We start from the raw sequence: 17,804 nt of genomic DNA on the forward strand, positions 1-17,804 counted from the left end.
TTCACTTTTATGAATATTTATTCTCTATGTTCATTCTGTGTGGTATTTTCCATACTCTTACAGGTCTGTTATTTAGACTTTTGATGTTTCTATCAAAATGAATCAGGGTTTTCTACACAACTGATTTAGAGGAATGGAGCAAGAAATTTTGTAAATTTGGGAAAATATTCTCAAATACTCCCACTCAAAGTTTGGAATTATGCATAAAGGAAGGCAATTCTAATTTGGGAAGTTTGAATATATGTAAAACTGGCTACGTGAAGAGATGATGGTGCAATTTTTTATAGTAGGCAATTCATTTGTATTGAAGTATTTAAATGAATTCAGCAAGAAGACAGCAGAAGCTCTCTTTGTGTTGCCCTCTGTCACCACATCTGTGTATTTTGGCAGTGGAAGATTTTATTCCCAGAAATGAAGCCGGAGGAAAGAGGGCTCTCTTGAGGAAAGAAAAAAATCAAAATCTTCTCACTGCAATGGAAAGGGCCCTTATAATAGCCAAGTAGATGGAGATAATTTTCTATCTCATTTATTCAAGATCTTTCTATCCAGGCCACTGCCCCAAATATGATGGTAGCATATGTGACTGCCATCAATTATGATCAGATATGACTACCCTAAAAATGTTTGCTCAAAGGCAGGTTAAGCTAGGAAATTTGGGGCACCTTTGAAACAGCATGAAACAGATTATGAAACATATATACTGATGTCTCTCAAGTCACATATGTATCTGGGCTGTAAAGTACACAGTCACCTAATTAATATCTTGATAAAGGGTGAACATACATTTAAACAGTCCCTCTTAGTTTTTCTTTCACTTTATATTTAAATGAGGGCTGTTTTTAATTTAAATTAAGCTTGATGTCTTAGCTCCCTTAACATAGATATTGATTATATTTAGAAAGTGGTAAAAGCTGGATATTTGGTCCTATTTGCTTTTTAAGAATCCAAGAGAATAAGTCGAAAATATAAAATTGAAAACATAAAATAGTTCATATAGTTTAAAAAATAAGTGACATAGGAATATGTAGCTTTGACAAATCAATGGAAAAAAACCAAAAAAACATAAGGAGCAAGTGGCAGAACATGAACATATATGAACACAAGCGTATATAAAAACAGAGAAAAGTGGGAAAAGAGGGAGGAGGAGCCCAGTCACACACAGGTGAAACCAGCATCCTTAAATGAGTACCAGAAGAAAATGTTCATGGTACAAGCCTTGCAGCAAGCAATTCTGAATTACTCAGCAGGAGTTGCAGGGCAGAAATAGACACACATGTAGAGAACAAACGTACGGACCCCAAAGGGGGGAAAGCAGCAGGGGGGTGGTGGTGGTGGGATGAATTGGGAGATTGGGATTGACATGAATACACTAATATGTATGAAATGGATAACTAATAAGAACCTGCTGTATAAAAAAATTAAATAAAATTCAAAAATTAAACAAAAAACAGAACAAACAAAAAAGTTCCAATGTCCTTTAACTAAATAATGTCACTTTTAGAAATATATTCCAAAGGTTACATAATAATAAAAAATAAAATATTTAGAAGTGAAAATGTTCAATGTAGTATTGTTCATAATATAGAATTGGAGATAAAAACCTAAATTCAAGTAGTTAATATATAAAATATAGCATATCTAAAAGATGAATGTTACACGATAAACAAAACTATAATTTTAAACTATATAATAATAGAGAAAAATATTCACATTTTATTTTAAAGTTAAAAAGCACAAGAAAAAACCTGCTTGTATACTATGAGCCCAATATGAAAAAATTGCATATGTAATAGGTCCTTCATTATACTTCTGTATTTTCTAAATATTCAACCATGCTTTATTGTTAGAATCAGAAATTAAAATAACACTACTTATTATCATTGTCAGGATCATGATAATTAATATGTATTGAACTGCTTACTAAGTGCCAGGCACTGTTCTTGGCCCTTGAATCTTCATAACAATGAAAGTACGATTCTCTTTAACTGTGCTGCTGGCTTCATGAGTCATAGTTACTGGTTTGTTTGGACCATATGGTGAGAGCAGTACTGAACCATTTAGTCTTATAGCTCTCTAAGCTAATGTCAGAAGGCTTGAGTTGGCTTACTTATATTCACAGAAAAGACAAAAATGTTTCAGTCTCATCTCCACAATGTTGGCTAAAAATGAACGTTCCATAAATATAAATAGATTGTGACCTATAATTTGAAACATGTCAGAATATATTAAATAGTATCTGGGGGGAGCTGGATAAAGCCCACGGTTCTTTATTTTCTTTGTCAGGCTTTGCTCAATAGTTCTCTGTAATCTTTGTAATACTTAAGACTACCCAACAGCTATAGTCAACTTGCTAAAATTATGTATAAATGGGCACTCACTTTCAGTCCAGGAAAACATTATATTAAGTGGAAAAGTAGAATGTCAAATCTCTTTATCAAAAAGACTAGCAATTTTTTAAAGCATTCAAAACTTTTATTACTTGAATCTAAGTCAGAAGTGAAGCCAGATTTCACCAAGGAGAGCAGTCTTGGGGGTTAGAGGTCAGGAGACAGGCTTTCGGATTTTAATCCAGTAAGTAACTGAATGATGCTATGATGATTTGTTTCTTGGCTTATTATTTTATTCTGTAGGAAGGAACAAGAACGTAGCTTTTGGGCTTCCCTGGTGGCGCAGTGGTTGAGAGTCCGCCTGCCGATGCAGGGGACACGGGTTCGTGCCCCGGTCCGGGAGCATCCCACATGCCGCGGAGCGGCTGGGCCCGTGAGCCATGGCCGCTGGGCCTGTGCATCCAGAGCCTGTGCTCCGCAACAGGAGAGGCCACAACAGTGAGAGGCCCGTGTACCGCAAAAAAAAAAAAAAAAAAAAAAAAAGAATGTAGCTTTTGTCCAAATAGTAAAGACGTTTTTACTAAAGATGCTTACTTTTAGATAGCATTTTCAGAGAACATTAAATGTAAATGTGTATAAATATGCCCTGCAGTTTAAATGTCAATTAAATGTTTTTATTACTTAGACTCAATGTGTGTGTCAGACTACTTGAACTAAACAATGACTGAATGTATAGAAAACTAGTTAGGTATAAAATGTTATAACCAGGGACAAAAATTTACAAGCACAAGACCAAGTTAAACAAGGTAAGCAGCATGGCTCACATAGAAAAATGAGTATGAATTCAAATAAATTGCTTAAAAAGAGAACCAATCAATAATGTTCACTAGCAGATATCTACCACTCAGAAATAATAAGTATAGTCATGGTCTCCTAAGAAATTCACATGTAATTACTTTTACTAGCATTCTTTCATCACAATCAACCACATTTTTTTCTTAAATTTAATTTTTTAATTTTATTTTTTATTAAAGTATAATTTACAATGTTATGTTAGTTTCAGGTGTAAAGTGAAATTACAGCAAAGTAATTCAGTTATATATATATATATATATATATATATATATATATATATATTCTTTTCCAGATTCTTTTCCCTTAAAAATTACTACAAAATGCTGAGTAAACCATACATCTTCAGGTGTTGTGTTTAGATAGAAAAAAGAGTTATAATTTATTTGTCCAATATTGAGCAGAGAGGTTATTTTGCCTACTAAAATCATACAATATCAATTAAATTAAACTGATGAGTAGCATTTTTTGTTGTTGTTTTTGGTTTTGGGGGGTTTTTTGCGATACGCGGGCCTCTCACTGTTGTGGCCTCTCCTGTTGCGGAGCACAGGCTCCGGATGCGCAGGCTCAGCGGCCATGGCTCACGGGCCCAGCCACTCCGTGGCACGTGGGATCTTCCCAGACCGGGGCACGAACCCGTGTCCCCTGCATCGGCAGGCGGACTCTCAACCACTGCGCCACCAGGGAAGCCCAGATGAGTAGCATTTTTATAATCAGCTTAAAAACTGTTTATTAAATAAATCTAGCTTTTAAAGATACACTTACAGTTTTAAATCAAGTTATTGAAAAATGCCAACAACATACACCTTAATAATATTCAAATGAAAATATATGCTTTTGAGAAACATATTGATTGATATATTACTTGACTTAAACCTACCCAGCAAATTTTACTCTAAAATTATTAGCAAGTATGCAGTAATTCAATAATTATAACATTTTGAAAATTTTACAAACATAATTATTGTCATATTATAGTGACTACTATAATTGAATTCTCAATTCAGGTGCCAAGGATTCTAGTAACTTCCTTAATTATATTATTTTATTTAATTTGAAACACTCTATGTGGCATTTTTTAGATGTAAGCTAGCATGATTAAGTAAGAAAACTAACATCTGAGAACATAGATTATGTCAAAAGTCAGTTCTCTAAGACATTGTCTATTATCACTGAAAATCATCAGTATTGTCTGCCCATATCAGAGAAATTTCTGTGAGTATATAACTAAAGATAGCATATAGTTAAAGATTCATTTATCTAGATGTAAATTGTAACCACGTCACATAAATTCAATGCTCATTTAACAGGGACTAGTGATAAATCTTTATGATATCCATATAATTACTTATATAATAGAAAAGATTTCATTGTTATGTATATTAAAATATACTGTTTTGAACTGATATATATAGATTACCTATAGGCATGTTTTGTTCAAAAGAATGAAAATGGAAAAAATATGCATCAGGATTCCATATGGAGTTTCTTAACAAAGGCAAATGTACTCAGTGAAGTTTAAATAACAACCAAAATTGAGGATTTGTTTAATAGCAATACTAAGAGTAATAATAATGCCAATGCTACTATTACTAATAAACCTACAATTATTGAGTACTTGCTATGTGGCAGGCATTGTGACAGTGTTTTACCAGCACATGGCAGGCATTGCTATCACCATTTTGCAGAATGAGATCCAGAAGGAGATCCAGTGAGGATGTCTAAGTTTTCCAAAGCCACACAATTAATAAATATCTAACCAGGTTTCTTTCTCAGGTCTTCCTGATTTGAAAAAAAAAAAAAAAAACAAGTAATTTAACTTTGTACCAAATTTATTTAATCACTATTAAATATTCTTATGAAATATTTTAGAATCAACCATTTTTACTGAGACCGTGATTTTTGGTATATAAGGGCCATGCAAGAACAATGAAGTTTAGAGAACTCTATGAGATTCCAAGGCATTTCCATTTTTTCTTATGAACATTATAATCTTCAGTTGTGCTAACGGATATTACTAATATTTATCATTGACTATAGATGGTTAGTGATTCTAGTTATGTATTTACCATGTTTGACATCAGCTATTACTGGTTACCTAGTTAAATTTCAAGAGTTTATTATTAATTTATGTTGTATGAAAATTTGCTACAACAGTTTATATGAGATAAGCTTCCATTTATCTATAAACAGAAGTAATATATAACTACATTAACCTCCATTTATTATAAGCATACATCTAGCAAGGCACTTTGTTAACGTGTAGTGTGGAACTTAATATGGCACTGGGAGAGCCTTCAGTCTAGTGAAATCATGTGTGCTACTGAGGACAATGTTTATGAGAGGAATTTTCTCTCTTAGGGAGTCATGGGAGGAGTAGATGAACCTGTTGAACAGGCAGAGATACCCACACAGGGACGTAAAACAGGGAGTGAGAATGAAGGTCTGAAATTTAGGAAGGAGAATGAGCCCAGAGTCAAAAAATCGAGACTGAGACATTCATATAGGGAGATCATTACTGAAGCCATGAAACTGGATAATATCACCAGAAAGAGATAGAAAGAGAACATAAAGGCAATTATAAAAGAGCAGTCAGAGAAAAAGACAGGGAAATCCACAATGCTAGTGTCTTAGAAGCCAAGTGGAGATAAAATTTTCAAGTGTAGATATTAATAAATGTAAAATTATGGAGAAAATTTGAGGAAGAGGATGATTGAGGAGAAATCTAGATTTAGGAATTAAGAGATTAGAGGTAAGCTTCGCAAGAGTACACAGATATACAGTAAAGACAACACCAACATTACCTTCTCCATTCCTAATCCTTTCTTACCAAGAGGGAATCAGAGTTGATTTGTAGGAGCAGTACTTACATGTTGAGAAATCTGGCCTGTCTTCAGAGGGAACAAAGAGAAGCAACAGATTGACCCACTATTTTGTATATTAAAAAATAAAAACTACAAACCCAGTGAAGGATTGGAATGTGACTTTATGATCGAGGATTTTACTTTGTCATATATTGGTAGAATTAGAAGCAGTAAGTGTAGCTTTCTTTTGAAAAAAGCTCGAGAATGTACCAAAATTTGAAGTTATACAAGTAGATAGATGTGGCAAATATTAGGTTTGTTTTTGTTTGTGTTGTGTGTGTGTTCTTTCTTTTAATGTGTAGGATTAAGCATATTTAGAAGATAAAGAAGACAGAAGGACCCATTCTTCAAAGTTTAAAAATGTTGGAGTTTGAGATGAAGTTTGTGGGGAATACCTGTTCTATCCCAGCACTGCCACATAAACAAATTCAAATTTAATTGTATCTTAAATAAATAATGGAGATAAAGTGTGTAATTTAAGAAAATTTTCAGAATGATTTTTCTAGAATGTTACAGTGCCTTTGTAGACAGGGTCACAGAGTAAGTCATACCTGTAAGTGGTGAATCTCAGTAGGAATAACAATAATATTCAGAGCTAAAATGTAACTGATTGCTTTCTATGTGCCTGGCACAGTGAGAAATGTTTCTCATTTATTCTATGTGATTCTACACAACAACCCCATGAAGTAGGTACTATTATTATCCCCATTTTTACACATGAGGAAATAAACAGAGAGCTGATATTTGCGCATGGTCCCACACCAGTAACTGGCACAGATAGTCTGTGAATCCAGGCAGTCTGACAACCTACACTGTTAAAGTCTTAGCTAAGAATGCTATAGGAACTAGACTGATTAGAGCCAGCAAACCCCTCCTTCCCCTTCTTCCTCAGGTCAATTGATGCTCTTTCTGATTGGGCTACCTTTACCGGCTGTCAACTCCCCAGCTCCCTGGATGCATCACTGCTATAAATCCATACCTTAGTCATTGTAACAGTGCTGTTTCCTTTTCAAATGTCAAAATCAAATTCAGCTACCTAAAAAATATTTATAAAATGAATCCAGTGCAACTTGTTAGGGTGCACCCAGAGCGATTCTTGAAAATATTAGCTGGAACCCGTTATAAAATTCTGCAGCTGATGGTTCATTTCCCATCAGCAAACAAAAGATCTGCTGTATCACCACACTGTTTCAAGTTACATAATATTCTCCTGAATATGAAGATTTATACTTACCAAAAATAAATCTCTTCAAAGGAAGAGAAAGAGGAGCTTTTTGAAAATAATTCAGCTGGAATCTAAATGATGAGAGGCATATTCTAGCTGGGGGACAACCTGGTCACTCTGCCCTAGTTTCAAAACAACTGTAGATGAGATGAAAGCATGGTGTCCTCTCTCTGAGCGACTGGAACAGAGGAATTTTCAAGTGCCTTAACAGGTTGGGTTTATTTCTTTCAAACTTCTTTTCACTTTTTTTACTCCTAGTTTCTTAAACAAAAAGAAAAACACCTAGAAATTAAGGTAGAAAAACTTAAATCTACAATGTATAAGTTGTACATTGTATGACACTTTTTCTGATTGTTCTAATGCATTTTGATTTCCCCTTATACTTTCTGTACTGTTTGTTTCACATTTAGCTCATGTTAATTTGTGTTCCTGATTGTATGTTCTATTTCTCTGGAAGTTGTTCACTGGTTCTCATTGATGTAGATGAATTACTTCTTTTATTCAGGGCTTTCATTTTCCTTAGTGACTATGTTCTAACAATTATCTATCCTCTTCATCTTCTACCATTATTCTCGTTTGTGTCTATTTGTCTGTATGTAAGCAACAGCTAGAAAACTCACTACTTTTATAAGAAAAATACTTAGCTAAAAGTTTTAAAGCTGTTTTCTGGCAATAAAAAAATATGAGGTTATTTTATACACATTACAGCTTTTAATGTATATAAATTTTACCTTGTTTCTTAACCTATTAATAGGCATTTATCTGCCACCAAACTAAAAACATGTATAAATAAGTTTTAAAGCAATAGTACCCACTGTAAAAATGTATATATCTTTCTTCCTTGAGAAGCAATAGCTTCTAGCATTTGTAAGTGTGTGGAGACCTTTCAAAGTAAACTAAATAAATAAATTGTGGAGCTCAATTTATTCATTTTCTTGGAAATGCAGGTGGATTTTATTTGGAGACGTTTTATTCACTTAAGAATGCTTTTCCAAAAATATATATGTATAGAATTGTCCTTCAAAGTAGAATGTAGAATCTATGGCAACAGAAAAAAACTTTTATCCTTTTACACTTCAAGTTTTAAGCCTTACACTTAATGCATTTTTCTGACCATTCTAGTTATGTTGCATGTCTACAATGGTGAGAGAGGAGATGGTTGGATATTCTCTGATACTAGACAACTAAATGACATTTTCTGAGTCCTAGTTAACTAAGATCAATAACTGAATTTCTTTGTTATTCCCTTTCATGTTATTAGTTTATATTTGTACAACCTCTAAACTTTATTCTGCCCCCATTACAAATGGTAGCCATTCATTTTGCTTTGTTTTCCTTCACTTCTCCTGCAGAGATAATTCTAGACTCTATTTTCCACTCAGTTCTTGACAGTCCAGGCAGTTAGAGAGACTCATTCTTGATATAACAGTTAATTGTGTTACATTCAAAACACCTTAAAGGATTGTTCACCTTTCATTGTGATGTTAGTTCCCACAGAACAAATAAAATATCCATAGATGATCTGTCAGATTTGCTATTGTGTGCTATTAACATTAGATTTCTTAAATCATCTTTAGACTACAAGTGACAGTCCTTCACCATGAATAAAAATATAAAATGAAATAAAATAGGATTCAGTAAGTGCTTATATACTAAATTCAGTATGTGTATTTATATCAAATAAAATAACTAATATTCATAAATCTTATTACAGATGACATGTCCACTTTAAACTTATTAAAATATTTATTTATAATAAGCCTAAGCTTATGTTTTATGTAGATACAGCAGTGATTGGTACCTGATGATTGAACACTGGGAAATATGATTGTCTCTATTTTATATTCTAATGGCCAACACAATCTGCATTACCACATGAATAGAACAAAAATAATTGAAAAGCAAAATGGACATGAAAACAGAAATACAAAGAATAACACAAGCACTTTAAAGCATAAAATGTGTGTATGCATGTATAATTGTTCATAAAATGAGCTCTGATTATTTTACCTGAAGTGAACCTGAGCGATCTTCTAACCCAGGCTTTGTTGGAATGTGGGGAAGCTGAGACACAGAGAGGTCATGTTACTGTGTAAAGTCGCAGATTAAGTAGTGGACAGACTTTGCCCCAAATAGTGACTTCTTGATTCTTACCTAGTGAAGATTCCATATAAGTAAACAATTTTGTCAACTAATTGCCTTTTCATTACCTTTTTTTTCCCAATAGGGAGACCCACCTGCAGCTGTGCACTAGGGTTCACTGGACCAAACTGTGGTAAGACAGTCTGTGAGGATTTTTGTCAGAATGGAGGGACCTGCAGTGTTACTGCTGGGAACCAGCCTTACTGCGACTGCCAGCCTGAACACACTGGAGACAGATGTCAGTACTGTAAGTGAAAGCAACACCCACAAGACAGTCTGACAGCAGGCTGTGAGCTGTACATTAAGTAATCTTATCACCTAGAACTACACTCCCTCCATTACCTCAATTTCAGCCACGCCCTATTTTTCAAGTCCACCCCCTATCACCCCAAATCTAACAATTCTTTACGTTGTTCTTCATCCATCTCTTATTTTAAAGATTCTGTTCTTTCCTTTCCCAGCTTAGATTCCATGATCCATCACTGCAGTCATTCCCTTGTATACACCCTTAACAATCTTGCTCCCTCTCCCCTCTCTTGTACTTTTCTAGAAAACCATAGCCATGGTTAAATCCAGTTCTTCTTCTGTCCTGAACTGGCACCCCACTGCTGAATGCAACTGAAAAAAAAAAAATAGACTGGTCTAACTTGAGGTTTTATCACTAATCTCATATGGGCATTTACTATGGTTTCCACTGTATTTCATTAATCCATTAACCCTCCTAGATGTCTGTGTCACATCTTCTCCTTTCCCCCCAAACCTTCAATACCTGTGCCCCAACTTTATTCTCAGCTTAGGAACTTGCTTCCTATTTCATTAATAAAAAAAGAAGCTGTCTAAAGAAAACTGCCACAAGCTCCCACCACCAGATCCCTCAAATTACTTTGTCCTACACCACATCCTTTGTCTTCCTTCTTATGACTAGGGACCCATGCGATGTCTAATGCTACACTGTCCACTCCTACATTATATCCCTCTTAGATACTCATGGACACATCTCATACAACTGTCCCCTCTTTCTTCTGCCTTATCAGTGTTTTTCTTTTTACCTACCTTTCTTTAGAAACTTTCCTTTGTGCTCACATCCCTTTCTAGCTACAACTTTATTTCCCTGCTCATTTGTTTTAACCTAAGGTATAGTTGCGCTACAATATTTTATTAGTTTCAGGTGTACAGCATAATGATTCAGTAATTTTATAGATTATATACCATTTAAAGTTATTACAAAATAATGGTTATAATTCCCTGTGCTGTACAAAGTATCCTTATCGCTTATCTTTTTTATACATAGTAGTTTGTAATCTGATACCCCTATCTTGCCCCTCCTCCCTTTCCTCTCCCCACTAGTTTGTTTTCTACATCCATGAGTCTGTTTCTGTTTTGCTATATACATTCATTTGTTTTATTCTTTAGATTCCACATATAAGTGATATCACACAGTATTTGTCTTTCTCTGTCTGACTTATTTCACAAGGCATAATATTCTCCAGGTCCATCTACATTGCTGCAAATGGAAGAATTTCATTCTTTTTTCGTGGCTGAGTAATATTCCATTGTATATATACATTTTCTTTATCTATTCTTCTGTTGATGGACACTTGGGTTGCTTCCATATCTTGGCTATTGTAAATAGTGCTGCTATGAACATTGGGGTGCATATATATTTTTCAATTTTTCATTTTGACCAGATATATACCCAGGACCAGAATCATATGGCAGTTCTATTTTTAGTTTTTGGAGGAACCTCCATACTGTTTTCCATAGTGGCTGCATCAATTTACATTCCCACCAACAGTGTACAAGAGTTCCCTTTTCTCCACATCCTCGATAATATTTGTTGTTTGTAGACTTTTCGATGATAGCCATTCTGACAGGTGTGAGGTGAGAGCTCGTTGTTTTGATTCACATTTCTCTAATAATTAGTGATGTTCAGAATCTTTTAATGTTAACCATCTGTATGTCTTATTTCAGAAAAATGTATTTTTGGGTCTTTTGTCCATTTTTTAATCAGGTCATTTGTTTTTTTAATGTTGAGTTGTATGAGCTGTTTATATATGTTCAATATTAACCACTTATCAGCCATATCATTTGCAAATATTTTCTCCCATCAGTAGGTTGTCTTTTCATTTTGTCAGTGGTTCCCTTTGCTGTGCAAAGCTTTTAAGTTTAATTAGGTCCCATTTTCTTTGGCCTTAGGAGACAGATCCAAAAAATATTGCTACAATTTATGTCAAAGAGTATCCTGCCTATGTTCTCTTAAAGTCTTATGGTTTCAGGCCTTACTTTTAGGTCTTTAAACCATTTTGAGTTTTTTTTTTACATATGGTGTGAGGCAGTGTTCTAATTTCATTGTTTTACATGTAGCTGTCCTGCTTTTTCAGCACCACTTGTTGAAGAGACTGTCTTTTCTCCATTGTATATTCTTGCCTCCTTTGTAGTAGATTGACTGTAGGTGCATGGAGTTATTTGTGGGCCCTCTATTCTTTTCCATTGATCTATGTGTCTGTTTTTGTGCCAGTACTACACTGTTTTGATTCCTGTAGTTTGGAGTATAGTCTGAAGTCTGAGAAGGTTATACCACCAGCTTTGCTTATTTTTCCCCCCTCAGGATTGCTTTAGCAATTTGGGGTCTTTTGTGGGTTCATATAAATGTTAGAATTATTTGTTCTAGTTCTGTGGAAAATGTTATGGGTATTTTGATAGGGATTGCATTACATCTGTAAATAGCTTTGGAAAGTGTGACCATTTTAACAATATTAATTCTTCCAATCCAAGATCATAGATATCTTTCCATTTCTTTGTATCATCTTCAATTTCTTTGAACAATGTTATTTAGTTTTCAAAGTATAGGTCTTTCACCTCCTTAGTTAATTTTATTCTTAGGTATTTTATTCTTTTTGATGTGATTTTTAAAACGATTTTTGTTTGTTTTCTCTTTCTGATATTTCATTATTAGTGTATGGGAAAGCAACAGATTTCTGTATATTAATCTTGTATCCTGCAATTTTACTCAATTTATTTATTAGTTCTAATAGTTTATGGGTGGAGGCTTTAGGGTTCTCTACATAGAGTATCATTGTCATCTGCAAATAGTGACAGTTTTACCTCTTCCCTTCCAATTTGGATACATTTTATTTCTTTATCTTGTCTGATTGCTGTGGATAGGCCTTCCAATGCTATGTTAAATAGAAGTTGTGAAAGTGGGCATCCTTTTCTGTTCCTGAATTTAAAGGAAAGACTTTCAGCTTTTCACTGTTGAGTATGATGTTAGCTGTGGGTTTGCCATGCATGGCCTTTATTATGTTGAGATATGTTCCCTCTTTCACCATTTTGATGAGAGTTTTTATCAAGAATGGAAGTTGAATTTTGTCAAATGCTTTTTCTGTGTCAATTGAAATGAACATGTAATTTTTATGCTTCCTTTTGTTAATGTGGTGTATCAAATTGATATATTTGCAAATATTGAACCATCCATGTATCCCTGGAATAAATCCAATTTGATCATGCTATATGATCCTTCTTATATATTGTTGGACTTGGCTTGCTAATATTTTGTTGAAGATTTTTACATCAATATTCATCAAAGATGTTGGTGTCTTATTTTCTTTCTTTCTTTCTTTCTTTTTTTTTTGGTAGTGTCTTTGTCTGATTTTTGTATCAGGGTAATGGTGGCCTCATAGAATGAATGTGGAAGTGTTCTGTTCTCAAATTTTGGAATAGTTTGAGAAGTATATGTATTAGCTCTTCCTTATATGTTTAGTAGAGTTTTCCTATGAAGCCATCTGATCCTAGATTTTGTTTGCTGGGAGTTTTTTTAAAAATTATTATTATTATTAGAAATTCAATTTACTACTAGTGATCATTCTGTTCAAGTTATCTGTTTCTTCTTGATTTAGTCTTGGAGGTGATTTGTTTCTAGAAAATTGTCCATTTCTTCTAGATTGTCCAATTTGTTTGCATGTAACTGTTTGTCATTGGTATTGGTTGTTATTTCTCCTCTTTCATTTCTGATTTTATTTGTCTCCTCTCTTTTTTCTCAGTGAGCCTGGCTAAAGGTTTATCAATTTTGTTTATCTTTATCAAAAAACCAGCTCATGGTTTCATTGATTTTTTCTAGTTTTTTGTCTCTGTTTTATTTATTTACTCTTTGATCTTTATTATTTCCTTCCTGATACCCTTATGGGCATTTCAGGGTATATGACTCTTTATTTTTCTCTTGCTGCCTTTAGAATTATGTCTTTATCTTCAACTTTTGCCATTTAATTATTTGTCTTTGTATAGGTCTATGTTTCACTTCATCTTGTTTGGGACCCTCTGTGCTTCCTATATCTGTTTCCTTCTTCAGGTTTTGGAAGTTTTCAGCCATAAGTTCCTCAAATATATTTTCAATCTCTTTCTCTCGCTCTTCTCCTTCTGGGATCCCTATAATACAAATGTTGGTATGCTTAACATTATCACAGAGCTCTCTTAAACTGTTTTCACTTTTTTTAAAACTTGTTTTTCTTTTTGCTGCCCTGATTGGGTGATGTCCAATCTTCTATCTTCCAGATCACTTATGATTCTTCTCTATTACTTACTCTGTTCATTCCTTCTACTGTGTTTTTATTTCAGTTATTGAATTCTTCATTTCTGATTGGGTCTTTTTTATATTTTCTTGTTCCTTGTTAAAATTTTCACTGTGTCTATCTATTAGTTTCCCTATTCAGTTAACATTCTTATTACCAATGCTTTGAATTATTTATCTGGTAAATTGTTTATTTCTGTTTCATTATTTTATTTCATGGTTTGTCTCTTCCTTTTTCAGTTGAGAATATTTCCCTCCCTTTTCATTTTGCTTAACTTTCTCTGCCTCTATGAATTATGTGAAACAATTACCTGTTTCAGTCTTGAGGGTGTTCTTATATGGAAACATTTCTATACAGACTGTGTGTGTTCAGTGCCTTTGGTGGCAGAGCTGGATTTGTCCTGTATGCAAGTCATGTCTTTCCTTAGGGTGTGCTGGCAGCTATCACCTTGGTAGGGGATGGGGCTGGAGATGGAGGGGCTTCAGCTGGAGCTGGGTGTAAGGCAAGAGTTTCTCTCTGCTCGATGGACTTATTGGCCCTATCAGGGCTGGGGTCTGATCCCAAGTTGCTGAAGCAAAAGCCATGAAGGTCATCCCCAAGGTACCTCAGTTTCCTTTAAGTGTGTGCTTTCCCCTCTCACAGCCCTGGGACCCTCTCCCCAGAGTAGGGTAGTGTCAAAGCAAGGGGGTCTCACATGGGCTGTCAGCCCATGCCTGTCTCAGACAGAGGTTCAAGCTGTCTCTGATGCACTGCCTGTGCAGGCATCAGCAGTTATTTCCCTCACTCTGTTCAGATGCAGCTTCAAGTCCAAGTCCCCTTTGTCCCTCAAAGCCAATGACTCCCCATGGCCTCTATTGCCAATGCCCTGTTGTAGAATCACACTGCAGGGAAGGTGAGGCCTACATGGACTCTGCATATGTGGGGTGTGGGCTTTGGTAGAGCAGCCACTGTCAGAGATCTGGGTGGCTTCTGAAGCACTGCTTGAGTAATTGCCAACGATGGCCATGGCTGCCCCATCCAGGCTCCACCCTGTGACCTGTCGCCTCCGTGTCCCATAGTTAAGTTTTTCTCCCCAGTTGTGGCAGCCCCAGATTGAATGCTGCACTGTGACATGCAGCAAGCAGGGCTGGAGCATTTGCTCAGCTTGGGCTTGGCATATGCACAGAGGTGGTAAGAAAGCCAGCCGGGAGATTTCAATCTGCCATTTCTGCTCTGCCTTGGGGGGTTAGCCGATATGCATACTCTCCTCAAAAGCAGCAGTTCCTACAGCCTGTAGCAGTTCCTACAGTCCCAGTGGTCTTCCAACTTACCAAGGGGGCTTATCTCCCCTGTGTAGGACTCAAGCACTAAGCACCCAATCCATGGCTCTCACAGCTCACTCCTCTAAAACACCCACCCCTTGATTTCCATATGACTCTGCACATTGGAATGGACTCAACAGCTTTTATAAAATACAGTTTACCAAGTTACTTCCAAAGACTTTGATCCTGGTAGCCTGGAATAGGACATCTATAACATTTAAAGTTTTCCAGGTATTTCACATATATGACTAAGATTGAGACCCACTACCTAGATGATTTCAACTAATTGCATGGCTTTTAATACCATCCAAATATGAATGATTCCAAATTTATATTTCTAGCTGAACTAGCTGTTGCCTGAATCCCAGATGTTTATACCTAAGTGTCTATTTGACAGCTTGACCTGGCTCTAAATTAACCTGATTTTCTCATCCAAAAATTTGTCTACCATAGTTTTCCCTGTGTTTGTAAAGGGAAATACTCATTGTCCAGGTCCAAAAATCTTGGAGTCACTTTTGACTCCTCTCTTTCTTTTATACCCCACCTTTATTCTCACATTTACCTTTAAAACATACCCAGAATCTGAATGCTTCCAATCACCTCTATTCTCATTACCCTTATAGAAGCTACCAATATCTCTTACCTGGATTATTACTAATTTATCTCCATGCTTCCTCTCTGCACCCTCTGTATTTATTCTCAAAACAGCAGCCACAGTTTTGTTTTATCCCCCCCAAAAAACTGATTTTCGATCTCAGTCACATTTACTGAGATCTTTCTACATCTAGGCACTCTTGTAATTACTTCTTTTTTTTAAAATAAATTCTGTTAATCCATTTAATCCTATGAATAAAGTAGCTATTATTTTTATTCTCATTTTACAGAGGAGGCTACTAGGGAGGCACAAATAGCCTCCTGAAGATCGATCACACAGTTACTAATTGGGAAAGCCAAGATTTAAGCTCATACAATCCAACCCCAGGGTCCACACCCTTAAAAATTACTTAACATTGTGGTCCCCAGATTATTTGATATCTTTAAGGACCTCACAGAGAGTGGCCTAGGTCTCTGTTCATTGTAGAAAGTACATGCAACAACATAGAATCAAACTATATATACTGATTTATTTGAGAATCAAAAATAATATTAAATATTTTTTCTCTGATATTATAGCAAGAGACCACTTCTGCAGCAAAGAGATTCAGTGTTTTTTTTAATCTTTATTTGAGTATAATTACTTTATATTGTTGTGTTAGTTGCTGCTGTGTAACAAAACAAATCAGCTTTATGCATACACATGTCCCCATATCCCCTCCCTCTTGAGCCTCCCCCCCACCCTCCCTATCCCACCCCTCTAGGTGGTCACAAAGCACCGAGCTGATCTCCCTGTGCTATGTGGCTGCTTCCCACTAGCTATCTATTTTACATTTGGTGTTTCCTTTCCTATATGTATATTCTTCTCATATTAGGTCAGCCTCTTTTCAACATATATAGATGCCACTACCCTAATCCAATGCCCTTTTCACATTGTTCACCCAATTTATCTCAAGTGATATGCATCACAGACCAGCAGAGTTTATCTGGCAAATACAGTCCAGTTATATGTGTGTATCCTCCTCACATGTTGCTTGCATCCTCTCATCTCCCACCTCTCAACATAGCATAATAGTCCAGCACAACTCCCATCTACTAACTTGTAGGGTTTTTTTTTTCTTTTCAGCTCCACATTTCCCACCACACTGAATGATGTCCAAGCGAATCAGGGCAATGCCAACCATGAACCTGCATAATGCAATGCAGACCCTACTTACTATCCAAACTATTTTTGCACCCTCTCCTTTATTCTAGTAAAACCACACTGATCATGCGTCTCCAAAGGTCAACTTCCTTGGCATTGTGGCTTTCTCATGCTATTCTCTCCCTTTGAAATGCACTTTCTTCATATTTCTCCTCACTCTCATCTCTCAGTACCAAATCCTATCTGTCTGTCTCTGTCCAGCTCAAAAATCATTTCCTTTTTGATGTTGTTCATAACCACCCTCAGTTTGAATTAATCTCTCTGTCTTCTAAATTTTCAAGTCACTGCTTCTTTATTTCTTCTTAGCTCTATTCACTTTTACATAGGAGTATTAGTTGTGTATATTCCTTCTATTTGTCTGGGATGACCTCTTTGAGACCACACCCAACAGTGGCATTGGTCAAATAAACAAATGAACAAATACATAATCATAGATAAGTAAATGAAAGCAGTTTGGAGGCAAGTTTATAAAAGAATAATCAGTGTAATGCACAAAAGCTACATTTAATTAGGGTACAATCATATGGTATTTTTGTATGGAGCTCTTTCTCAGTTCCCAATTGGTCCATCATCATGGTACACCAGCCATTTTTTGTTTGTTTGTTTGTTTAAGGTGAAGCATCACCATATTTGATTTTTTTTAAACGAAGTTAAAAAAAATACTATGTGGCCATCATTATAATGATTTGTATTCTTAAAAAGAATAAATTCATTTGGCTTATATTTTAGT

General features: G+C 35.3%; 1 protein-coding gene across 1 annotated transcript in view; it reads left to right on the plus strand.

The window, feature by feature from the left end:
- The window catches only part of LRP1B (LDL receptor related protein 1B), a 1,457,034-nt gene that overhangs the window by 1,375,622 nt on the left and 63,608 nt on the right, over positions 1–17,804 (plus strand). Inside the window, exon 84 of the mRNA XM_069540814.1 lies at positions 9,496–9,657. Within this exon, the coding sequence (XP_069396915.1) occupies positions 9,496–9,657 (162 nt within the window). The remainder of the gene's footprint in view (positions 1–9,495; positions 9,658–17,804) is intronic.

This window comes from Delphinus delphis, chromosome 7, assembly GCF_949987515.2.
Source record: "Delphinus delphis chromosome 7, mDelDel1.2, whole genome shotgun sequence".
Taxonomy (NCBI): domain Eukaryota; kingdom Metazoa; phylum Chordata; class Mammalia; order Artiodactyla; family Delphinidae; genus Delphinus; species Delphinus delphis.